We start from the raw sequence: 27,862 nt of genomic DNA, 5'->3' as shown, positions 1-27,862 counted from the left end.
CGAGCGACCATAACATAGATTATATCGTTTTTATGTAATAGATGACACTGCGCATGTGTCAATTCGTGTTTGGGTCTGGTTGCCGAGGAACGTGACCGAGAAGCAATGGCGACTTTTGGACTTTTATAACCCGAATTTGCAAGAGTTTCATTATTCCGTCCCATATTTATCCCTCACCTAACCACCTAGTGGTATATTTACATGATGTATGCCGGAATGGAGATCGACCGAAGGCACGAAGATGTTGGGGAAATCTTGGTCAAGGTGAGTAGTCGAAGTCGCGTCTCGGTTCACAGTGCCGTGCCAAGCAAAATTGAGCTGGAACGGAAGTCGCGAGTTTTTTGACGAGAATGAGCTCTCGAGAGACAGGTGTCTCACAAGCATGTTAATTAATATAAACGTTTCCCTCCGTTGCTTTGTACCTTTTTCTATTACAACCATTAGTTGACTACTGAACAAGAACGATAGCTCGTCGCAATCGCAATATAGCCCGGCAGGTCGAAATAGTATAAGTGATCGACCGCTATTTTACGAGGCACTCCAAACGATCGTTGATACGTTCATGAACTGCGCAGCGCTACAATGTTTGCTTGTTGATGATGTACAACATTCGACAAACAAAAACATGATTATATGAATTGGATCATTTGACATTTTAACTTTTATTTCACAGCCAATCACATTTAATATTCTTATCATCATGATCTCGTTGTCTACAGCATCGCTTCCTCCAGTTCCAGAGTGGAAAGAATAAGCTAAATGTTTAATCTGTAACTTTCACTTGTTTTGACCATTTTGGCACAGTCCCTGTATCATTGTATAGTCTTACGCATAACAAAAACTATAACTAAGACATACAAAATACAACACGACGAGGAACGATAAAGCTGCAAAAGTAAGAAATAAAGGTATTTCAGAAGAAAAATGGCATAATGGAAATTTGGACATACGGGGGTATAACTATCAGTTAGTTGCTGTAATCACTCATCATCGATCATGACATCATCATTGGTGCGAATTCTGTTTATAATGAGCATTGCGTGTTTACATTTCAATGAACAAGCACATACAGCGCCTTCAAAAAGATACCCTTTCTTCTAACCTAGCAAAACTTTTTATTTATTCAAAGTGGATAAACAATTACTCCTGAGGGTGTTTAGTCTTTTGAGACTATTGTCCTTACAATGCTTCGATTTGTGTTCCAAATGTTTTTGTGATTTAAATGAACTTATTCCTAATTTGTTCCACCAAGACTCATATATACATGTACATGTACATGTTTGTAACAAAAGAGTTGTCTTTTTTCACTGCCCACCAATGGGTTGGCTTCATTACCTAGGTTGTGTTTTTCATATCTTTACTTACAATTGAGCATGCTTGTGACCTCACTATACCAAGGGTCAAGCAGTTTCTATGCACTCAAATTTAGTAAACACAGTTTCATCAATGGCTTCTAGTCAAATTGATTGATACTTGATATGATTTGAGTGAGGCAGTCTGTGCATAATGGTCAAACTGAGAACAAATCTGTTTATTTTGATGTAATTTCATCAAATAGTAATAGTTTGATTATAAATTTATCTCTAAATTACCTCCATATTAACATTCCAAAATATTTCAATACAGCTAAGCTTATAAGTATACCCAGTATATATCTATATCATGTAGGTAAAATATCTTTTTTAAGCTGAATGAAAAAAACTTTTATTAATTTGTTTTCTTTTTTAAAATTTGTGAAAAAGTCTCTTTGATAAAATTGAAGCAATTCACATTCATGACCAGTCTTTTGTTCGCCTGAACAGCATTTTGACATTGACATTGTACTTGAGCTTTTATAAGTCACTAACTACTGGTATGAAATGCATGCCAATCTGCACATTTGTGCCTATGCTACAGTTAATGTGTAATCTGGCTTTCAATAAAATACTAATTCAACTTTTTAGAAACTCCGAATTGATTTTTTTTGACCCATGGTTTAATGTTTACACTGCATATGACATATCATAGTTACCTTGTTATTGTTGAATTGCTTGGTTCTTACTGGAATCATGTCTAAATGAATAATGTTTACTAGCATATTGGCTGCATGCTTGCTTGATAATCTTATTTACTAGTTGCTATGCGAGGGACAGGTGTTATTAAAGTTTTAATGAATAAACATCATTAAAGCGGGGGAGTTGTCACCTACGCATGTTTCCCCCAGAGCCTTTGCGTTTGTAGCGTGTGTTGTTATCGTCGCTTGGGACTCAATTCCCGCATGTGCGCAGGTGACGACCCCTCTGCTTTAAAGTAAACATGAAAATAAATCAATATAACTAATATAGCTAATGTGCCATGGCATATATTTATCAACCAAGAATGATCCCCAATTTTGCTATTTATTATATTTGTATTAAATTTGTAAGTATATATTCTGAAATAGCCAAAAAAGGTTACCAATTTTTCTTAGTAGAACTTTGTCTCAGATATTACCAATTATCAAATGAGAAACTGTTTTTACTGTCAACACATAACATCACCCAGAGTGCAACTCTGAATGCAGGGATTTTATTGCCACTTGCAATATTTTTCTTGTTTTACCCTAAGAACAAATACTAAAAGTAGAGTCTTTGGCGATTTTAATCCCAAATGTAGATATTATATTTATGTGCATATTCAAAATTATGCACAAGTTTAACATTTCGGATTCAAATTCACCTCAGTACTTTGTGAGAAATCAGAAAATATTTAATATTCTCTAATTTTAAATATATTTGAGTCAATAATGCGACAAAGCAAATCATTTGATGCTTGACAGTAATCCCCACATCAAATAGTGCATGTACTGTGCTCTCCACTGCTACCACATGTTTTGATCAATACTCTAATTATAATATAAATTAATTACGATGTCCATGGAAATAAGTGCAGTGACCCATATTTTTTTCATTTTCAAATCTACATTTTTATTTTGTACTTGAGGAATGTTATTGTAATGATAATGATATATATATAATTATTAAAAAGGTTACTGTCAACAAATGTTCTCAGTTAAAAATTGATGACATTTCCTAGCATTATATTTCCTTGCCTGTAAACTTTAAAGTAATCAACTCAAAATCAATTGAATTAATTTATTAACTACGATTTAGTTTTTCAGGATTGACTTACATTTGTAATTGTCATGTGGAATTACTCTATTTGTGGTACCGGTATATCTTAAGCAATATATTGCCATCTAAATACACTTCGGAACCAAGGACTTCTAAACTAAATTGAGTTAAAATAACACTACAAAGGAAATTAGAAAACATAACCACTCTGATTCTGCGCTTTATTATTATCACGTAATCAATAATTTATTTATATCGCTATTATTAAAATTTGACATTCTGACATATTTTCTTTTAGAAATATTTATAAATCATAGATCAGTTGGTAAACATTTAAATATCAATGCTTTCAGCAGGTTTCAGAGTTGCTGATTGTATTTGCTTATTAGGTTCAAACATTATAAAGGTTAGGAAGGGCAGTGGTCGTCGTGTCGTGCATGTGTTGATAAATATTGAGTTTCCCACAATCGAATGCGCTCTTCTAATGGAAATCACATGTACGAGTTTTGACCAGGGCGTTATGTGAACTAATTATCGTCGGTGACTCTTCGATACCTTTTACTTCCCAAAGAAATTACCTAGTTAGAGCTTTGTATTGTCTCAGTTTGTACTCATTGATCCACACACCCTGGGTCCACACAACAGTCAAAGTTGCCATCTTTGCTCCTGAGAGGCTGAGACCAATATCTCATGTATGCGTGGCACAACCACCAACTTTTACAACAACTGGTTTGTAGATCCCAAAAGTAACGTTATTCCCATTATTGTAGAATTAATTTACTAAGAGAAAATCAATTATCGAGAAAGGTGATATTGTCCAAATGTTGGTGGTGCATTCTGTCAACTGTAGTTGTTTACACTCCGAGCAACTGTTTGTCTTTCAGTGAAATCTGCCTTATCTATCTAAAGTTTAGACGCTGATGTTATGTAAACAGTTTTGACGTTCATGAAATAAGGTGCATTTGATTTATTGTTGGCCACTCATATCATTATCGGTAGCTTCACTTAACCAATCTACTATTGTAGTATATTTATAGCTTAGAAGCACTGTGTCCTGGAGCATTTTAGATATACATGTACATGTACAAGCTGAATATTAATTTTCTTTACTATCGGTAATTGAAAAAGAAAATGTTCAAATGCTAACACTTAAATAACACTTTTAAGAACACAGCAAATATTGATGGTTAACTACTATGCCTTTGTGTTGACAGCTCTGAAATACATTCATAGAAAATGAACAAATAAAAATAGTTGTTTCTCAATTTTTGGGTTCCCGTGCAGCCCACGAAGTAAAGTATAGCTGAACAATAACCTGTTTGTTTGCTCAACAAAACACATTTTATTTATAACCAAAAATATATTTTCTTTACCATGATTCTATTTTATTTTATTCTGTTTTCCTGGCTTTACTTGTACCATACCTTACCTTGTTACTTTGAATACTCGACTATCTGGTAGTAACATCATGTGTGTACATGTACTCAGTTTCAACATCCTTAATTTATCAGCAGCTAGTCTGTAGTGAGGTTGGATAAGTGGTTGGCAACATTTTGTTGAGTAAAAAATTTGTCAAACAGATTGAGGGGTGGCCATTTGAAAAGCAGGGGGAATCTTTTCAATTACAGATGTATCCATAACTTTTTGTTTACACTTTATTTTTATCAATATAATGGTATATGTATTTCAACACCACTACTGGAGAAAATTCTGATGATTAGGACAAATTTTGCTCATCATTTCCATATCTCGTTTTGTGGTGGGTGTTCGCTATATAGAATTTTAGGAACTTCTTCTTGATTTTATCTTTTCTCGAAGACCATTAATACTTATAACTCAACTCGAGAATCTGTGTTTTCCTCTCAAAGTTGTTCAAGCACAGAATATGTACAAATGTTTATAAGATCAGACTGTATGCACAAAATTTAATAAGGAAAACAATCTCGTTTGAGGCAGAATTAAAATACAATGTAGTACTTTTACGTTGTCCACAACACGATATAAACAAAAAAAATATTTTAGTAAAATACATACAAGATGTAGAGCATACTACCGGTAGTATAACAGAGTGAGGCTTACATGTATAACTGTACTCTCAAACTTTTACCGGTACCGATACCGATTTACCGGTACATGTTTTTTCGGTTCACAACACTTTGTTGTTGTCTATTATTTTTAGGCAACATTTATGTTCCCTGAAAATAGCAGTCCATGGGCTCTACCTCCCACCATTATACACACATTCTTATTATGGCATACCCGGTAGTTACCATAGTAACAGTATATTAATATTGACATGTAAGGCTTTAATTAGGCGTATATTTAGTTTCCCAACTAAATGAAATTACTGGTTACCGTAATAATTGCTGGCTTGTTTCACTGTTGTATATAATAATTAGTTTTCATGACAAAACTACAATGGACTATCATCCACCATGTACATGTACACTGTGTACAGATGTATTATAGAACTTTTAAAATTCTGACAAATTTGTTCTTATACACTGGGGGTGGCTGCCATGCACCCAACAACCTTTTAACATCGACCAACTTCTTTTGTATTGCTTAGGTGTGTAAATTACTACTATTAAACTAATAACTCTTATGACTTGTGTTATCTAACATTTTAGGTAATGGAGAACTCATAGAAGTACTACCAGTATTTTGTATATAATTTCAGAGGAAAAAAATAATGCTTTTTTTTTATTAACATTTTTGCTAATATTTCCCTGAAGTATTGCAGTTGTGAATGTTTTGCAGTATTTTAAAGTTACAATAAAGGTTGTTGTTTTTCAAGGTTCAAGAAGATTTGCAACAGCTGAAGGAGCACCTTATTCAGAAAAGTTTGTCTGAGGGCGCTAGAGAAATTCTAGATATCCGTGCGCTCGAAAATGCCATACAGAGAACACAGGAAGGTGTTCAGGTGAGTTATTCAGGCCCTACCCAGTTAAAAAGGTTTGTAAATAATTATTCATCATGTCCTGGACTACAGCCACAACATTTTTCAGAGGAAGAATAACCATTTGAATACATGATTTTTTTCTGCCAAATTTTGGCTACTACATTTAAGGATGAAGGGATGGCTCAGTGAAAAACTAATTCCAGCTAAAATTGAATATTTTACAGCAATTTTCTATTGGTCATTATTATAAGTCTAAAAACAGGTCATGAAATTCAATGCAAAGTTTAGTAAAATTGTTTTCACATATACCAATATGTACAAAAGAAAATAATATAGGGAGATTCATTGGTGCTTCAATTTCATGGGCATCGAAGCAATATTTATATTATGAAAAGTGTTGTAAGTTGACTCACAAAACATTATAGTTTTATTAACTGGAAAATGCTTGTTGTTGTTTTTTTATAGAATGTTTCTGTTAATACCAGTAGTCTCAAAGTTTAGATTCTTCTTACTAATAATGTACTAACTTTGTTAACCTATTTGCTATTATAGTTGTATATTGTACCAAACACGAACTGAGAAAAAACAGTGATGTCCTTGTGTGTAGTTTTCTTATGTTCGATATTTATAGTGTGGTTTATCACCAAGTGGACTGCATCCAATGGATTCACAGCTATTATTGAGAGTAGTCAAATTAATTTATGGTTTCCAATAATACCATGCTATGATGCACTTTATTGTCTGCTTTCATTGATTTACTGCCTTAATTTATGAAGATTTAGAAAGCATATAAATGCATTGTTCTTTTTTGTTTATTTACCTCAATCGTATTTTGTTTTGTTTTATTGTCAGGGCCAAACTGAAAATGTGCTACATTCAGCTAACAATCAAGTTATGACCTTACCTGCTTTAGATCTCGCCGGACAAAGACATCCCGGACATCTTGGTACCCAGTAAGTAGAATACCATTACTCTTTTGTGTGGGGAGCTGTCGCTAGCATTGTTATCTGTCTTGTCTGGGCATTAGTGATGGGTGATGTATGGGTGATACATGACGTGTATATCTGTAGGGTCAAGCAAAAAATATTCACGATGCTGGTCATGCATGATGCAGTTAAAAGTGTGCACATCACTGATTTTTTTTTTAGCTTTTTGTCAGAATTTTAGAAAAATCAATTAATTGTGCAGCTAAATTCAAACTGGAAAGCACAATTTGAACACTTGACCTGCAACTTTTTTTTGACAAGTTTAGATGTTTTGAAAGTATTGCAATATATCACTCATCAGTGGTATGATTTTTCAATAAATTTTATTATATTCTAATTTGTATTGACTCCCATCAGTAAATATTGTTATTTCATTTTTCAGGGAAGCTTTATATGATCTTCAAACTGGACAAAAATTAGAGAAAAGCTATTCGCGGAGACACACACTAGGTTTAGCAGAGAGGTGAGTTAAATTTTGGCAGATGTTTGCGAATAAGGTAAATTAATTCTGTCACATAATAATTAATATTATCAATATTTCAATTTTAAAACCTGAGTCCAATCAGCTAATTCATTTAACCTTTTCATCATCAGTTCTCTCTTTTCATCACAAATTCACAAAATAGTCCTAAAATAGAAAAACTTAAAATTTACTCAGCTCTACCTGTTGGCTCCAAAATTATGGTTCGTTTCCAGAAATATTGAAGCATACAAGAAAATAGTGCAGTCAAATTTGGGATAAAAGGCGGTGGTGAAAGGATTAATTGTAATCATCTGGTCAATAGCCAAACATCACTGAGGAGTTATGTAGTTTTGATGTCATCAAGTCACCAAATTTACACTCAAGTTTCTCTGTTTGTCAGTTGAAGATGAACTCTATTACAAAATCAATGATGTGAAGCGTTAGTCCAAGATGCACGCCAAACTCGTAGATTGTTTTCTGTATAGCCATTAGATCCCTTCATTTTGAAATCTAAAAAAACGACTATATTATTCATGTTACCTTTTGACTGGGGCAACATTGAATATCAAACATTACGTACTTGCTAGGTTAGTTGTGGTTAAGCGTGTTCTCAAAGCAGATTTCAAACAGCAGTGCACTGATTTATTGTAGTGAAGACAAATAATAACTTAGTTGATAAATAGTACAATATGTCAGGGTTGATCAGTATAAGTACTGGTAGTGGAACATCATAACTTTCATATTTTATTTTTTGCCAAGTTACTCAAAATTGTAAGGGCTTCCAATTAAATTTTACTATCAATACAAATTTAATATTCACTTTAACAGTTTTTCTTCTTTGTAGTCTTGTTAAGATTATCTTAATAATTGTGTTTTTCTTTTTTGTTTCAGAGATTTTGATAAAAAACCTGTTCCCAGACTCACCAAAATGGAACCTTTACAAAATATGCAAGGTCCATCTCCAGGGCAACAGGTATAAAACAGTATTTATATTTGTTTCAATCCTCATTGCAAGTGTATATAGTAAACTGTGAAGTTTTTTCTAGCTGTCTGAGGTGCCTAACAATCTACATTGTTTTCTTTTGCGTAATAGGTGATTTTTCGTACAATTGCGAGATCTCGCGAGTTGCATGAAAGACACGCGTTAAACATCTGCCTCAAAAATTGAACGATTTGATTTTGAACTTGAATTTCTTTATTTCGTAGCTCACATCAACTGGACGATCTTCGGCAGAGGAATATTGCTTCTAAATACCCTTACTTAATCGAAATTGCCTATCATCAAATGTGAACAGCACATTATTAAGCATAGAAATATCATATTGTCCCCCCAAATACTTTCGCGTTTGTCAAATCCTACGCGATGTTTGACGCCACTACAACACTATGACCTTTGTTTGTCCTGTTTTTACGTTTGATTTCACGCATAACGCATGATTCTCGCAGTGAACGGAAAATGGTCTATTTTTCTTCGACAGGATATCTATGTGTTAATAATGTTTTAGTTGGTGTATAGTAATATTGCCATATCTTTCAAACAATTTAATTAAGACGTCTAGCTATTAGGAATTATATTCATTTTGTCCAGAATTTAAAAAAAAATCTTTAGAATTTGAATTTTGATTTTGATGGAATTTTAAAATGTGCTAAAAACCTCCCAGTCATGTAAAGCTTGTTTCTGAATCTTACGATTTTCAAAATTAAAAATTGAATTACCTTAATCTTTCTATTAGTTGGATCACCTAATTTCTGTATTAAAAAAAAAAGATAATTTTGTGTTTTTCTCAGCAATTCAACCTACTGATGGATTGATCACACTTTATGGATGCTGTATTAAATCTAGTTACACTTTTGATTCTGTCTATGTTTTTGTTCCAATGTTTTAAATTTTCTTGTTGAAATCGTAATATCACTGACTAAAACTTAAATGGGATTCAGCCACCTAAAAAATATCATTTTATTTTTATAAAAAATGTTTCCATCCCTGGTCCAATTAGTGAAAGGGTTATGGTAACCCACTTTCTCAGTGTATTTTTAGTATATTCCATACATGTACTTTTGAATATTTCTTTGTCTGTAGTCTAAATATGCATGGAATATGCGGGCCATCCATGATCCCACAAACCAGTATAATAGACAAGTACTTAGTGATACGTACGGCGTCTCATTACCACTTATAGTAGATAAACGAAAGCATAAAACACCACAGAAAGTAATTATGGGCAACACAGTGGAACACCTAGCTGTCCTACCCAGAGCCAATCGTGTTGATCCATCGGTAAGTCACCTCTTTCAAGTGAAGTAATCGATATATAATATCTACAATATTTTCTTCTATTTTGACTGCATCAAGGTACTGGGTAATAATTTGTGATAGTTGCTCCAATTAACCAGAAAATGTTGTCATTTCATCCGATTTTTTGAAAAATTGAGTATTTATCATTTTTACGCAGTGTGATGTGAATGGGTTTCTCATAATAAGCTTGGTTATTAGGCATCTTTTATCTAAGTGGCTAAAGAGAAGACATGTTGTGCTGTGCTATGTCATGACACAAAAGCTAGACAATTTGGTGTCGTACACAAGCATTGGTTGTGAGTCAGGCACGCAGTACATGTTTACTTAGATTTTATATAGTATTTACTTTGCCGTGTATTTGGTGTTTTACAATAAATCAATGAGCTGGCCATAATGGATCATATGTATTATAATACTTCATACCCCCCTGTAGTTTTCATATAGAAACCACGTTTGGTTGTCATTTGTCTTGTATTTCGTCACTATATTGATACATATACATTTTTGTATGTGTGTAATAAGATATATCGGTAATATATTTATTAATCTCTAGAAGTCTATTTGAATAAATGATAATAGATACAGTGTACAAAAACATAATCAAAAGAAGAAGAAAAAGGGAATGACTATAATACAAAACAACAAAAATGACATGATATTATAATTTATATGATATATCTTCATGAAAAATAATATTAATATACATGAATACGTCATATTGTTTATGGCAGTGTATGTGGCATGGTTCCTAAGCATAGAAATATCCCAATACTAGCATCATATACATTATGCACTCTTCTATTTTCTCTCTTATCAGATTATTCCACCAGCAATAACAGAAAAAGATGCCAAGAAAGGAATTTTAAGTTTATTAGAAAGGGGACTAATTCCTCCAGCAGCTGAACTGACGTTAGATCCTTCACCCGTCAGGCATAAGATGGTGGAGTTACGAGATCCTATTGAAAAAAAAGAACCTAAAGTACCTGTAGCTGGTGTTGGCGGTCAGTATATTGTTTCCCACGCTTATACTGTGATTGTTTGTTAAATGAATATCCAATAATGAGTACACCTTCACTGCAGTTGGTGTGAAATTTGTAAAGCGATCTACTCATCATGTTGATGTTGTAGGTGTCCGAATGTCTTGTAATATAAACAATCGTTATATTTTACACTTGATGTAGTGACCCATAATGTGGAACAGAACCTATATTCCAATATTTCCCGGCCTCATATCGCTATGGCAAGTGCACCCTCACATCACGTCATTCTAAATTACGACATGTGTTTGAGGTCACACCGTGGTAAAATTGTAATTACACCTATAAGGAATATGATGAAATCTGGACATGGCTTTTGCTGCCCTTGGTCGTACAGCATACCTTGGGCTGCGAAATTCGTAACCAGTCCATAAAGATTATAACAGTATCGCATGCGCTTATATAAATTACAGAAGCATTTTCATGGTGAAATTAAAGCGGGAGGATCGTCACCTGCCCACACACAGGAATTGAGTCCCAATCGCTGATAACAACACACGCTAAAAATGCAAAGACTCATGGGTAGATGCTTGTTTGTAAACAATGACACGATATGGCCATCTGACACATGCGTAGGTGACGACTCCCCCACTTTAAATATCAGTAATGTTTTAATGATTCTAAATACAACAAATACCATACTTCTATTAGAGCAAATAGAATACATGTACGTGTCACTGATCTGTGACTCTTCAGTCTTCTTGTTAATCTTACATACTACTTACACTAGACAAGAATAGAATAGAAAAAAAGCTCTGTAACAGCAGCAAATTTAATGATTTAAAACAAATATTTTTTTTTTTTTTTAACACAGATGGTAATTTCAATTTTGTTAAGATGGACTTACTTTATAATAAGTCTACAGATTCCATGTCTATGTCATCCAGATCAAAATCTGCCGGTAAAGCATCTGAGCGAGAAGTTGATAGCACATGGGGCCATGGTCCCTCGCATTCCAGAATGGTATCATCTGCCAAATCCAGTAAAAGCATGGTACCTATTAAACCACTTGATGGAGCATTACAACCGCTGGTGAGTTTATATAATGTTTCATATAGTGGAAATTATTTCAATTTCTGGGAAGCAATATTCATTTTATTAAATATATACATGTATATATGTTATGATAGATATTTATCTAAACCAATAAATAAAAATGACCAAGAAACTTATATAGTTTTTAAAGGGCGATAGTCGCCGCGCTGCGCATTCGAAGTCGCCATCTTTGTTTACCGGTATATGAAGCCCCATATGTCTTGTGCATGCATGGCGCAACAACTACCACCCTTTAAGAAAAACAAATAATAAGTGATTTCTAGTCATCAAGTTTATTCCAGGTTGCCTAAGTTCTGAATCATGTTTCCACTTAAGTTCCATGCATGCTTTTGGCACTGCATTCTGAGCAATAATATGGCATCAGCTCAACTCTAAAATAAACAAGCAGCTTCTTTTTGTTCTCTTGTTTGTTCTTTTTGTCCGCTGTTCAAAATTCGCATTTAAGGATGGACGTAGTTAACTTATCAACAATGTGGAAATTTTAAAAGCATTACAAATTCTTGATCATCAAATAAAACTTGTTTACTTTGAAAATACTAATTTTATGATTTTCCCATAATGTTATGCTGATGGCCATTTTGGATTGAAAATTGGGTAAAATAATAATGCATACAAGTTGACACAACTGAGGTTCAATAATTAGAAAATAAGTTCAGGTACTTAAAGTTTTATCTTCTAAGTTTCAAATAAATAGAAAATTGCTTCCCAAAATGTTAAAAGTGCATTAGCCATGTAGCCACCCAATACTATATGCAAATTAATAACTGATCAGGTGACATATATTGGAAGAAAGAGCTAGCATTTTGATATCTGTCAAACAAACTGAAATGTAATACAAGCATTTTGACCAGCCTACATTAGCAGACTGAAAGCTGAAACTAATTGAGAAAATGTTTGATCATGCAAACATGAATACTTAATGGTCTTGAAAAGAATACACTGTTGCCGTGTTTATGTTTTGTTCAGCCTGTCTCTAATATATCTTTTCAGCTACCATCTGTTTCTGTGGTTTTTATAGTGTTCACTGAATTAATACGTTATTTATGTACATTTAATACGTTATTAATTCAGGCTTATCATTGTCTATGACTTTGAATTGGGTTCATACATTGTATGCCGTGTCATTGTCTGTTGACTTTATTAATAACCTTTTAATACTACAGTAATAACAATACACCATTGTCATTTCCTTTTGTTAAAATACACTTAGCATTCTTTACATGTAATTGAATTGGTAAGTCTAATGAATGCAAACCCTAATTTTTCACATTGAAAATTCTGATTCATCAGTTTGCATTTTTTTATGGTTTTTTTTAATATTTTTTTTGGTTAAATTTGAACCCAATGAACATAGTTCCCATTGACTACAGGCATTGATCAAACGTTTTTGAACAAATATAAAGAAAAAAATTGGGTTAATTTTGTGAAAGGCAGCAAAGGTTGACTTTGACATTGAAAGGTATACCAATACTACACTAGATTACACATTCTATATGGGAAACTATAGAAATCCCAGTGTTACACATGCACACAACTTGGGAATCCACCTGCTGTTTGTTACTTCTGACTATTCCTGTCTTGAAATAACATTACATGAACAATGAAAATCACTCAACAGCGTTGACTGACAGATGTCAGTGATGAATGGACATTATATTTTCCATACTGGTCGACAACTTTTGGTCCACAAAGGAATAACTGGAGTCAGCCAACAATTATAACTCAGCTTTAAAATTAATAGATTATCTTAATATTAAGATGGATGAATTGCTACGCTGTTATTCTACATTTTGTTAATTTTTAATATCTGATTTAATTGTTCCACCAACAAATTTAAACTAATAGTTTCACTTAGAATTTATTTTCGCTGAAGAGATGAATCAGCGGAAATATATTCCCGTTAAAATACTTTAAATTTTTTTTTCTATGTTTTACATTCCACTCATCAAAATTCAGTGAAAATAAATGTCATTCATACAAAACAGCAAAAATACCCTTTCAGCAAAAATTTATTCCAGCTAAGGATTAAGTATTTTACAGTATTTGAAAATTGAGCCATCATTATGGAATGCCTGAATATATAGCGAAAACCTTCATGCATGCACCCAAAAAAACTGTGTTTTTTATTCACTGCATTGCTCTTTGACCACCAAAAGGCCAAAAAAATAAAAAACTTATGTTGCCTTCAAGTTTTTTAAATTCGTGAAAATTAAGAGTATCGTAAATAGCCAAGGTATATGGACTTCATAGTATTCGGAACATGTCAGAGAAATACAGATCAACCCAAGGTTCAAAGTCGCCATTTACGGGGACTCTTGGGATCAAACAATGGTCCGGGATCCTTAATTTTTAGAGGAAACAATTTTTTTACTGCTTAAAATGGTGAGTTTTTAATATTTGGGCCTATTAAAAAAAAAAAACGCGACCCAATATTTCATATTTTTCGGTTGGTCGCTGAGGGCAACAAAACAATTTTTTTTTTTGGCCTAATTTTCCTGCCAATATTTTGGTGCAACATTTTTCAGATTTATATGTATTTTGTTGATAAATTTGGACAAAATAGACATAATTTCCTGTTGGCTACATCTCTTGATAAAAATATGGAAAATAATATGAAAAAAATGATGTGGATTTAATTTTGTGAATGTTAACAAAAGTTGACTTTGTCTCTCAAAAGATTGAACGCAGTGGAATAGTACTGTAAAAGGATTAATTATTCACTGGGTTTTAATTTTGCTCATTTCGCTGACTGCAGAATGTGCTAAATTAAAACCCAGTAAATATGTAAAATTTAGCATAGAACACATTATCTAAATGATAAAACCCACTTTATATGCCTGAAATGGTAAATCAGCGAAATTTGAACCCAGTGAAAATTAGTCATATTACAGTACTCGGTAGCAGTCTTTGATGTTATGCTAGGCTCACATTGACACTTTGATTGACAGTTAATATCTTGCATGTCACCACTGTATAAAAAAAAAAACCTTGGCATTCACAATCATATCTTCTCATTATTAATCCTGTTAGTAATGACTCAACATCCTATTAACCAATAGAGAGAATAGTCATTATCACTAACAACATTAACAGCTATTCTGTTCCGCTCTGTTCCGCTCCGCTCCGCTCCGCTCCGCTCTGCTCAGTTGAGTGAAATCATCACCATGCATGTAGAGCAGTTAGATGCACACATTCACTGGTACACATAGCATGTTTTTACATAGCACAAGAAGCAAGCTCCATCAATCAGTGACTTTTATTGATGCCCGTGAAACTCACCTGCCTAGCATATTGGTCAAAGCACTTTTTTGTTTGCAGTTATTATAACAACAAAAAATTTGTTGTGTTAACATTTTTGAATTATGTTCATTTTTACAGCCCCCACCTACAACTCCAGCTAGTGAATTCAAACACCTCAGTCATCGGTTTCCAATCCAACATGGTAAAATCCGTGAACAGTCACAAGACTTTATGGCTTTCAAGCAACATTATTGTCTATCTTGGGGTAGTATCGTCACAATGTTACAATACATGGAAAGGATGCTACAAAATTATGCAATACCATTGGCTTTCATTAATGGCGACAAGTAAGTTTATCTTTTGTAGTATTGTCCCTGTCTGAAATTGGATTATGGTTTTGGCCCATTTATCATCATTTTTCCTGACATACATGTACCGGTATGCTTTGACCAATGTTTATTGGAATTTCAGCAGATTTGTATCGTGATTGAGTTCTCAAGATCTTAGGAATAGCATATTAAGTTTAATACTGAATTGCATTTGATATTTTCTGTTCAATGATCAAAAAAATTATCATATTTCAGAATTAAAATTTGATGTGAAATATTTCCTATTAATATTTGCGTGATAATAATTACAATAGACCTGCGAGTTCATTATTTTCTGTAAAGCCATTAGATTGCTCCATTTTGAATTTATAGGACAAGTATTTTACACATGTTACTACTGTGTCTGATTGTTCATCGTTCATTGCATATTTCCTAGGTTAGTTTTGTTTAGCAAGCAGAATTTGAACAGCATTGCATGACAAGATTTACTTAATGTGAACTGCTAAAGCAGGAGGGTGGTCATCTGTGCACATGCAGGAATTGAGTCACAAAACTCAAAGGGTAGACGCATGCTATGGTCATCTGACGCATGTGCAGGTGACCCACTTTAACAACTTAGTCGACAACTGGTGCAATATGACACGTTTTTCAAAATTGAAATTGCTTTGAACTGAACGTTAAACCCTATACGTACTCATGTGTGTCATTTTGTTTATTGCCAAATATGTAAAGTACTATTGGCTTGTTTTTCCTTATCAGACTTGCAGATTTGTCTTTAGAATTTGAACTTGAAAAGCAGCCTACTATAAAAGACTTGCTGAGTGTAATAATAAACATAGATGATGTTTTAGCAATAATCAAAAGACCAGGAAGGCGGTTCTTGGGTCCCGATGGTGAACATGTGGCAGCAACTAAGATACAAGCAACATGGAGGCGATACAAGGACCGAATGGCTTACCTGGAGTATAGGCGGAAGAAGTGGGCGGCAGGTGTAATAGCAATATCGTGGATTATGAACGTCAAACTGTCTAAAATTAGAAAACAATTACGAACCACTAGGCAAATGTATTTAGATGAATTTAGAGAAAGAGCCAAGGTAGGAATTGTTTTTTTATTTTACTGTTAGGTTTCCATAACAACCTCGTAAAGCTTAGTTCCAGGAGCTTAAAACAACTGGTTAAGATTTTGGTGTAATCTTTGTTAAAGCACTGATTTTATTTGACAAGCCTGGTTATATATAGACAACTAGGCGTGGTCCACTACTAGCAACCATCAACCAGACACAGATTCTTCCAACCTCGCATCTACAATATTGAATGTGGCTTTGGCCACTCCACTGAAACATCCTCTAGTTTCCATGGTATAAGTATCAACTCCTTTTTGGTGTTCAGCCACAGGTAGGTCCAACACAGGACCTACTGTTACACTGTATTTGTTACGGGTCTGGCACATCAACTACTCCATTGTCATCTATTGTTGTAGGTCATTGACTTTACCATATTCTGATTCATTGTAGAAATTCAAGACTAATTGGAGTCGCATCCAGCAATCTAGGAGAGTACTTATTCATCTTCCATCCCTTGGTTACTCACAAAAAATACGAGACACTGTTAAAGATATGAATATTAGACAAAATTTACAAATGGCGAGGATATGTGACATATCAGGTAATTATTATTGCTTATCAAAATGTACCATTTTTGCCATTCTGTTATTTGGGACACTATCAATGTATGGAATTTGTACAAACATTGCAACAGGATTACCAGTAGACCGTACAAACATTGCAACAGGATTACCGGTAGACCGTGCAAACATTGCAACAGGATTACCGGTAGACCGTGCAAACATTGCAACAGGATTACCGGTAGACCGTGCAAACATTGCAACAGGATTACCGGTAGACCGTGCAAACATTGCAACAGGATTACCGGTAGACCATACAAACATTGCAACAGGATTACCGGTAGACCGTGCAAACATTGCAACAGGATTACCGGTAGACCGTGCAAACATTGCAACAGGATTACCGATAGACCGTACAAACATTGCAACAGGATTACCAGTAGACCGTGCAAACATTGCAACAGGATTACCGGTAGACCGTGCAAACATTGCAACATGATTACCGGTAGACTGTGCAAACATTGCAATAGGATTACTGGTAGACCATGCAAACATTGCAACAGGATTACCGGTAGACCGTGCAAACATTGCAACAGGATTACCGGTAGACCGTGCAAACATTGCAACAGGATTACCGGTAGACCGTGCAAACATTGCAACAGGATTACCGTTAGATCGTACAAACATTGCAACAGGATTACCGGTAGACCGTACAAACATTGCAACAGGATTACCGGTAGACCGTGCAAACATTGCAACAGGATTACCGGTAGACCATACAAACATTGCAACAGGATTACCGGTAGACCATGCAAACATTGATGATTTTTAATTTGATTCAAAATGGCTGACTGGTGGTCATTATTGTTTTTTAAAAATGAATTTTCTTGCCCGTACCTTGGGCCCGTCTGAACAGATTTTGTTATATACCTTTACACATATATAACACATTATATTATAAACATACATGTACACATGCATTTCTTACATGATTTGATAAGGATGGCTGATCCACAGCTAGGGTACATCAGCCGTCTCTGATAGCATTCTTGTTATTATTACAATACTGTAATCTCTTTGTTCTTCAGATCCAAACGTTGAAGTAATTTATATATGTCCAGTTGAAGTGAACGATGAAACTCTACAGTACTATTCTAAATTATTGGGTTTAAGGTCAGCTGTCTCATCGGGCAATGTGGAAGACCAGTCTGATGTCACAGACAGATATAAAATTATTGTACCAGAGGCTTCCAATAGATTTCCAGTAAGTTATTCAGTAATTTTAATTAATATTTAGTATCAATGCAGGAAGCTCTCTTCATTTCTAAATCAAGCTAGAAGTTTAAAAACACTTACTGCCATAAGATTTATGTTTAATGGAATGTCTTGGGTCTTGTCTTGGGTGGACGCCATCTTGGGTTTAATTTGAGTAAAATTTGCTGAATTAAATCTACGTAAACACGTAAATAACAACAGAACTCTTTGTTTCCCTGCCAAGTTCATGAACTTGAAACCCAGTGACCTTAAAAACTTCAAAATAGTGAAATTAAATACCAGTGACAATAATACAGTATTTACCATAGACTGGCCCAGTCAGGGTACTTCTATTCTTTTATATAATTCCTTTAGTGAGTTTATAGAATTTTTCATGTTCAAACGAAATTAGCACGACTGGTCTATTCTGCCACGTCCTCTATAGTTGTTACCCAGTTTTTGTGGTGATAAATACTTGTAAGCTGCCAACCAATAAGAAAGGCAGCTTTTGGTCAGATCTGTTCTACGTAACTATAACTTACACGTAGCCTCACGTTTAGAATCTTTTGCGCAAGCGCACACCTATTTTCTTTTTTTGGAAGTGTTCCACTCCTGGGTCCCATAATGTCACTGCATATCATGATTAATTAATAGAAGTGATTACGCCACAGAGTAAACCAATCATGGTAATATCACATCAAACCACGATCTAAGGAAAAAAAAATTATAACATTACATGGCTGGGCTAGTCTATATTTACCACTGCAAAAGTAGACAACTGTATATTGACGGCATTACAAATGTTGTTTCATCTTCTTTGTCGTGTGTTTCTAAAGTGTCAAATCACCTTTTATGACTTTGATATCAATCCATTCATTGTTCCACAGAGTCACTCCATGTGCCTAGCAACACATCTAAAATATAGTCCCAAGGCTCTCAATAGAATTAAAAACTTAATCAAAGGACGAGAAGCTTACTTAGTCCCTGGTGTCATGCATAAAGACGATCTAGCTGTAGCACATGAATTAGGTAAGTTATCTTATGCATCCACCCCTCTCTGTAGTGGAATCACCCAAATATTGTTATTCACTTGTTATTACCTTTTTCACTGGCATTTTTTTCAAAATATAGTCTTGTTCCTAATTTGTTTCTTTCTATGAAAGTTAATCAAAGTTTGAAATATTTGATCAGTGTATGAAAGAAGTATCAAATTATGTCTGTTATTGGTTCAAAGTTAACATTGAAATGAAGTGAAATTACAGAGAATGTCAAGATGTGCAAAGAGTCATTGTTTATAGTGCATACGCTACCATGCTGTGCTGTGGTACAAACACATGTTTTTATATGTTTTGATCAACAAGGTGTGAAAACTGACATTTACTTCAGTCAGTGTATTTTACAAATATTGAATATGGCACCCGTATTCCGTAACCACAATTACAGAAAATCTGAGAAAAGAATTGGTTATTCTGTATGTTTTGTCCTTTGTTGATTTTCCTTTTATTGATTTATTGTTCTCTACAGACATACCAGTATTAGGTTCAGAGCCGGACGTAGCTCAGTTGTATAGTACAAAGTCTGGGTGTAAAAGAGTTTTCAACAGTGCTAAAATTGAAGTGCCTCCCAGTGAATATGATGTGTATAGTTTACCTCAGGTAGGTCAAATATAGCGCCACCAAGTGTTCAAATAATAATTTACTTTCTTTTTTTTATAATCAAAACTTTTCGTTAAAACTTCTCTTGTGGGAGCTTACTGTTTTTCTTTTTTTTTTGAATAGTTACACGAATGTTTAGCACAACTAGTAACTGAGAACTTGGACGTTAAACGGTGGTTATTTAAATTAGATGATGAATTTGATGGTAGGGGGATTGCGTACTGTGATGTCACGACACACCTGAGAGCTTATACATGGGCAAAGAAAGAAGAACAGAGGTATGGCGAGAAATGGAGCAAGAAATGGGCACAGGTAAACTATTTTATAGTTTAATTTATATTAGTTATCCAGTACGTCGTATCTGTTCTATTAGAAGCATGTGCTTGTGTAAAAATGATTACGGAGTTAACACATGGGACTATATGAGAAAAAATAAAATATTTGTTACTCCAAGTTGTGTTTGAGGGAGATCCCATGCAAACAGTACTTGACTTGTTACTGAGAACACATTGTGTGGTTGTCAAACTGCATTGATGAGTGGAATTAGCATTTAATACATGTACATGGAGAGTAGTGAGGCAATGGCTGAATGAATGGTGATTTTTGACATACAACATAGATGCTGGTAATGTGGCACATTTTAAACTTTCATTCTAGCTTATTAAAACTGCTAAATACTCTAATCTTGACCTCAAATTGACCTCACTTTCAGGAAGCCGCTTTTATCAGGATTCATGCTGAAATTCCAGATGTACTCGAGAAAAATGCAAGACCAGTTAATACCACAGTCTTTCCAACATGGCAGAAATTCTTAGAAGCTTTTCTAAGTAAAGGTATTGTGTACTCATTTTACTAATTGAATATTATAAAAATTCCAAACCACTGACACAATTAGGTAATTTGCATATCATTAACCCTTTGAGCACCAAAGTCAACTTTTGTCACTATTCACAAAATAGTTCTATATACCATATGTGCATATTAATTAGGTAATTTACATATCATTAACCCTTTGAGCACCAAAGTCAAGTTTTGTCATATTCACAAAATAGTTATATATACTGTATGTGCATATTAATTAGGTAATTTGCATATAATTAACCCTTTGAGCTCCAGTCAACTTTTGTCACCATTCACAAAATAGTTCTATATACCATATGTGCATATTAGGTATTTTGCATATCATTAACACTTTGAGCACCAAAGTCAACTTTTGTCACTATTCACAAAATAGTTTTATATAGGGTATGTGCATATTAATTAGGTAATTTGCATATCATTAACCCTTTGAGCACCAAAGTCTACTTTTGTCACCATTCACAAAATAGTTCTATACACCGTATGTGCATATTAATTAGGTAATTTGCATATCATTAACCCTTTGAGCACCAAAGTCTACTTTTCTCACCATTCACAAAATAGTTCTATACACCGTATGTGCATATTAATTAGGTAATTTGCATATCATTAACCCTTTGAGCACCAAACACAACTTTTGTCACCATACACAAATTTTAAATTCACATAACGTTTTCATAATTTTTGAAAAAATTGAATTAAGACATATAGCCTATAAGAAATTATAGAAATACATAAAAATAGACAAAATGAGAATAATTATGGCATTCAGAGGATTAAAGCAAAGCATCATTTTATATCTCAATTAGTAGGTCTACATTTTTCTTGTACATGTATTTGAAGAAATATAAGTCAGTGTTCACCTCATATTTTCTGTCTTTTTCATCACTAGGAGGCATCATAGAAGCATGCCCGCCATCTGAGAGTGTCACTGCGTTATCTGTAGATGTGTTAATAGAACCAACTGGTAAAATTAATGTTATTTCCTGTGGGGATCAGATACATGCAGAAACACCCTTCACTGCGTGGGGTATATCCATTCCCCAGTCGTCAGTGGAACCTACTGTGTTGAATGATGCCTGTATGAAGATTGCTAAAGCCTGCCACCAACGTGGTGTGATTGGTCACTTCACGGTTGACTTTTTAACGTTTATTGATGCAAAAACGGTAAGGGGCGTTTTTGTTTTTTCAAATTATGATGGCTTTGAGCAGTTGCGCTGCTGAATCAGTTTCCCTTTCAAATAACAATTATTGTCATCTGAGAGGAAAGTAGCCGAGTTGTATTTTATATCTTTATTGGCAAGGTTTTAACTGGCCTCCATATTTGAAATCATACTCACCTTTACATACATACCACACATGCATTTCTGTAAATTTAACCGTGCCACATGACATTATCTAATTTATTAACTAGATGGATCAAAAGCTCTGGGCTATAGATCTAAATTTGTCATACAATGACACCATGGCGATGACTGGATTGATGTTGTATGTCACGGGTGGTAAGCTGGATACAAAGAATTGTGTGTTTGAAGTGCCACCACCAAAGAAAGAGAAGAAAACCAAGAGAAGGAGTCGATGGGAGCCTGAAGAACCTGACGTAAGTGCACTAACATCACTTAATTCTTTTTGAAGATACCGGTAATATGAAACAAAGAAAATTCATTATAAACTATATTAATCTTCCAGGTGCCACCAAACATCAATCGTTTTGCCGTGATGAGTACCAGGCTGCTGCATACCAACTTAGCAGTCGTACACTACAGCGTGTTCTTTCAGATGTGTAGAGCACATGGCATTGGCTTTGATATTAAGGTAAGACGTGATGAGTCCTCTACTATCGCATTAATGTCATTGTTCTTCTGTATGGTTCCTGCCAAACAAGTGACTGAATAAAATGAATTTATCATTCCCTTTTAATAGGTTGATCCACCTCCGGCTCAAAGCGCTGATGCATTACACTTGCAAATTATACTTATTAGTTGTTGCGCTGCACATGTACAACATTTGTGTTGATAAACATTGATTTACCCACAATCCAATGTACGAGGTTTGACCCGGGCGCCACTTGCACTAATTACTGCCATTGACTCCTTCGATACCTTCCAATCACCTAATCAAAGCTTGGTAAAATCTGTACTCGTTCACTTGTTCAACAGTCAAAGTCATCTTTGTTTACATGAGATGCTTTGTTTACATGCACGTATGTGATGCGACGACTTCTGCCCTTTAACACGTCCAATAATTCAATTGTATTTTGGTGGCGAAGATCGCTTTTCAAATCAAAAACACTATTTGTTCTATACCTGCTTTACATTATAAAAGAAGTATTTTGTGGTATTCTGTAAATGACTTAATTATTAGCTGAGTTTTATTTACGCTTATTTCACTGATAACTAAATGGTGTAAATTATTAACCCAGCGAGTATGAAAAGTTAACATATACATTGTAGTTTAATCCCTTCACAGGCTAATGATTTCAAAAGCTAAGGAATATTTTGCCTTTTACAGTTATCAAGCGTATCTTGGGCTCAATTTACATTCAGAAATTGTGACAGAGATCAAATCAGTTGTTCTATGGATCAGTCCAGTAGTAGAAGTTGCAAGAGGAGATATACTTGGTATTGCAATGTTTTGTTGCATTAACCAAATATAAAAAATGCATTTCCATTGGTATATTTGACGCTAAACTTAAAGTCTTCTCTTTCCTTTCAGGAGAAACAAGGCACTGTATTTACACTGATTGACAGTTTTAAACGGGAAGGTATTGGTATGCTGACTATAGGGGAGGAATTACAAGGATCTCTCGCAACGTTTGCAAGAAATCTGTCAGTCATTCACCAAGAAATTTCAGCTCCAAACATGCAAGGACAAACCAACTTTAAGGTAAGAAGATATCTGCATGAAAACCAAATCAGAGATGAATATTCCCTTAACTTTATTTGCTTTATTGAGATAATCAAAATTGATTTCACGAGAGACAGAGAAAATCTAGAAATTGTGTAGCTGGGAACATTTTATTCAGATTGTTATAAAGTGTATCACACACAATGGACATGAACAAGTAACTGTAGGAAACTTGAAATAAAATTGACTGGTGTTCTATTCAACGTTAAGTGCACATAGTATGTTAGCACTGTGTAAGTGGACTTCTGTGCAACACATATTCTTTATTGGGGTCTTGGGACTATTATGTGCAATATTTGGGGGTTTAAATTTGCATGCATCACAGAAAAAAGAAAGAATTCATCGGGATTCTTCCTTGTTTTGAATTACTGTGGCCAGGTTGCCCCCAGTAATTCCGAACAAAATGTGAACCTTTATGAATCCATGCATATTGTGAAATAATTCATATGTGTTATCAAAGCAACAACCCAAAAAACTATTGAAATTTCAATGTTTATCATATATTTTCCAAAAATTCTAATTTAGACAGTCAAACGCATGGAACCCCCAATAAAGCTTGATGAATGATGAACCCTATACTCTTATTTTTATGAAAATTGGTCATAAATATCATGGAGCGAGTTCCTTGGTAACAGTATTCCTTAGTGCGTTACAGTACAGTATTGCTATTTTTAGAACAATTCCATAGAACACAATATTGCTGCAAAACAGTATTTTCGTAACTTTATAAAACCCAGAATAAATAAAATAAATAAAAACATCACCAGCGGATAATTTCGATAGATTCAACATAATATCTCCATCATAGCTCCCAAGGGTAAAAGCATTCTCAAAAAATTGGCTGGTGACCCCAAACCATTTTAAAGTCAATATTTTTTTTATTTTTTGAGCAGGAGTGCAATTTATTGAAAATGGATAATTTCCTGTTGACACCATTTTTCCAATTCAATTTCCTGTGCATGTTGCATCTGTTCATACATTACACCCAAAGCTTATAAAGTTAATCTAAAGTTTACTTTTCTTCTTCAGGCTGCCATTGAGGATATTGAAGGCATCTTAGGAACAACAATACAAAATGTCGATAGAGCAAAACAAGAGGCAGAGGAAGCAGCAATGGAACGAGACAAACAACTCGCTGAAAAACTAGCCTCTGTAACATCTTCATAACTTTGAAAGTAATATTCATTTACCGGTACTACTGACTACTTGGCAACTTCAAGAATCACTGTGAAGAGAAATGAAAACAGAAATGAACAAATCCATGACAGCAAATAGTTCTCCTGTTCTTCCCCGAGTTTGTTTATGAAACGATTTTCTATTTCACTTTAATTACAGAGTGTGAACAAAATTAAAGAAAAAAAATTATATTCTTCTCTGCCAAACTTTTCTTCTTTTTCTATATCTTTTTACAAGTAATGGCTAACAACCAAACATCTTGAAATTAGTTATTTTTCAACAACGAATAAAAGTGTATTTTTATCGATATGTAAATATTGTATAGAATTTTTTTCAGTTGTACACCAGCGAGCATTTTAGACAATTAGGGATAGTATTGACATTAATGACTTATTTTTAAGTCTCCTTTAAAACAAAATGCAAGTTTTTTACCGTTTCTAAGAAATTGGATTATAAAGGCAAATATAGCTTCATTTGTTTTTCTTGAATAAAACAATTGAAATCCAGATTTGTCTTTTTAACCTCATCAATATGGCTGCACAATGTTGTTTATACAAATGGTTTTCTTTGGGACAGAATTTGTTTAAAACCCTTTGAATTGTAAAGTCAGCTTTTATGATAACAGACCTGCATAATGCATTTTTCGCACCCTCTACTGTTTGCCGCGTCTGTGACATTAAAATGACGTAAATTGGTGTAAGCAATACAAGTTCAAACCAACAAACTCCAATCATCCATATTTTGAATATGTAAATCTCACGAAAAATATTTGTTATTGATGAAGACTTCAGATCGAAACTCTATTCATGGCCCCCATTTATTCTGGTCCCCTGTCCCGATTTCAATTTTGAAACTGGGGCAGGGAACCAGACTTGTAGGAATAGTGTACTGTTGTGAATCTCTGTAAGAGGAATGCTGGAAGTGTTTGTGAATCAGGGATAATAACAGCTGTGAACCGAGATTCTAAAGATAATGACTTGAAAAATATTTTGTCCACATGAATGCATGTAGAAAATAACGATTTAAACCATGTCCATTATTAATTGAAAACATTTTCATCAGTGAAAATTCATATTAAACAGAAGATACCATTATTTTCATTTTGGACCAAATAAATATACTTTGTAAAGTGTAAATTTGTAAAGTGACAAAAATATTTTTAACAGGTCAAAGGTCACATGCTTGAAACAAGTCATTTCGCATGCGGGGCTTTATTTGATATCAAATTTATCTGAATATGGCCATAAAGCACCTTCTCTATTGATCATGCGAAATTCCTCACAATAGGCTTCATGCGCGACATCCAAAGAGGTCACACATCCTGGTACTTTCTGAGAATACCCTATGAGAATTCCTCAAATAATTTTAAAAAATGCAAACCGCAATAATCTGAGGCATAATATTCAAAATTGAAGTTGCTTTGGAACAGCATTATGACTTAGCTTTGGAGGGATTGTACATACGCACATTTACATAGATTTGGCATTTAAGATGCACTTATTTCGAGTCTAAAAATGAAAATATAAAAGACAGTGATGATCACAGTTCAACAATCATTAGCTCATAGGCTTATGGATTGAGTCGTACTTTTATGACCCAGCTTACAGTAAATGCAATTGTTTGTTTGTGTGTACTATTGATACTATTATGAATTGGTACATGTAAGTGAATCCATGTCGAGTAATAAGTGCGACATGTACATTAAAAATTTAGCAAGATAACCAAGTTGGAAGTGCCTTGGCAATTGGCATCACCAAGCATTTTTGTAGATTGCGAGTTTTTATCATTTAAAATCCAGCAGAATTAGAACACCAAAGCATAATATTGAAATGAAGACAAAATATAACTTGCGCAATATGTCAAGTGCTGTAACTTATTTTGGTCAAGTTTAATACTTAAAAGGGCTTTCAACTAAATTTTGCTAACAACCTTGAACTATGACAGCATTCTCTGCAAATATATTCGTCTCAAAGTCCATTTTGAATCAAAACAAGCCAATTTATATCCACCATAAAAAAATCGTTTTTTTTAAAGATTAAACTTTACAGAGGCTACAAAAGGATGGAATAAATTTAATTCGTTCAAAATACAAAATTCTGTTTTTACCATTCTCCAAATGTTTGTGCAATCCCAGTGTATATCACCCACTCTTTCCTCTAATTAACAAAGTTGTGATATTTTCCATGTATATCATTTGAAGTATTTTTGTTTTATATATTAAATGTTTTTATAATGTCAAAATTTACATATGGTATTAATGTTTTGTTTTTTTCAAATGAAAAATAAGCTTTCAACCATATAGGTATACGAATTTCATGTAAACACAAAATGTATTTTGCATGCATTGTATACCGGTATGTTGCATGGGACCCATATATAACGTGATGCAGTATGACAACTGTGGCACTTAAAGCAGGATCTGTCAGGATATTCATCAGGTGTCATAAATCCTGGTGTAAGCATCCAGTTACTATAAATGCATTAATTATTCACTTAGGGAACTGATCATTACCACCAAGCCGGTTTCCTGTGAGTCTCCTGCGGCATGCGTTTCTTTACCGTACCGGCCGTTGCTTTACCGTACCGGCCGTTGCTTTACCGTACCGGCCGCTGCTTTACCGTACCGGCCGCTGCTTTACCGTACCGGCCGCTGCTTTACCGTACCCGAAGGTCATTAGCCGTACCGGCAAGGCCGTTACCGTACTGGCAGGAGGCAATTCACACTTCTGACAAGTTAATTTATGCATTGATTTTCCGGTTTACCGGTAAAATGCCGACCTGTTTAAATTTCAGTTTTATGCACAGGATCGCCTGAGAAAGCAAAACTGTAGAATTAATTTGAGTAGAATTTGTTTAGTTTGTAGTTATAGTCTGTTTATAAATCATTTTGTTCATGTTTGCTATGCAGTAGCTTTCGAGGTCAAATACACCACCAGGTCAATTTGTTGCGTCTTTTTATTTGTCAGAGATTAAACTTTACCATTA

The 27,862-nt window shown here is 34.2% G+C and overlaps 1 protein-coding gene across 1 annotated transcript; it reads left to right on the top strand.

The window, feature by feature from the left end:
• Positions 1-52: 52 nt before the first annotated feature.
• On the top strand, positions 53-27,122 carry LOC100368865 (IQ domain-containing protein H-like). Its single transcript, XM_002730408.4, has 21 exons — positions 53-264; positions 5,890-6,015; positions 6,847-6,947; positions 7,363-7,443; positions 8,335-8,416; positions 9,524-9,721; positions 10,557-10,740; positions 11,591-11,808; positions 15,211-15,419; positions 16,161-16,497; positions 16,918-17,068; positions 18,116-18,291; positions 19,169-19,310; positions 19,806-19,936; positions 20,060-20,248; positions 20,649-20,769; positions 21,687-21,961; positions 22,209-22,394; positions 22,484-22,609; positions 23,510-23,680; positions 24,731-27,122. The coding sequence occupies exons 1-21, from the start codon at positions 202-204 to the stop codon at positions 24,866-24,868; spliced, it is 3,405 nt and encodes a 1,134-aa protein (XP_002730454.2). The 5' UTR covers positions 53-201; the 3' UTR covers positions 24,869-27,122.
• Positions 27,123-27,862: the final 740 nt, after the last annotated feature.

This window comes from Saccoglossus kowalevskii, chromosome 13 (genome assembly GCF_978046115.1).
Source record: "Saccoglossus kowalevskii chromosome 13, keSacKowa6.1, whole genome shotgun sequence".
In the NCBI taxonomy this organism is placed as follows: Eukaryota; Metazoa; Hemichordata; class Enteropneusta; family Harrimaniidae; genus Saccoglossus; species Saccoglossus kowalevskii.
The sequence above is the reverse complement of the archived record's forward strand: the minus strand, read 5'-3'. Positions and strand labels throughout refer to the sequence as shown.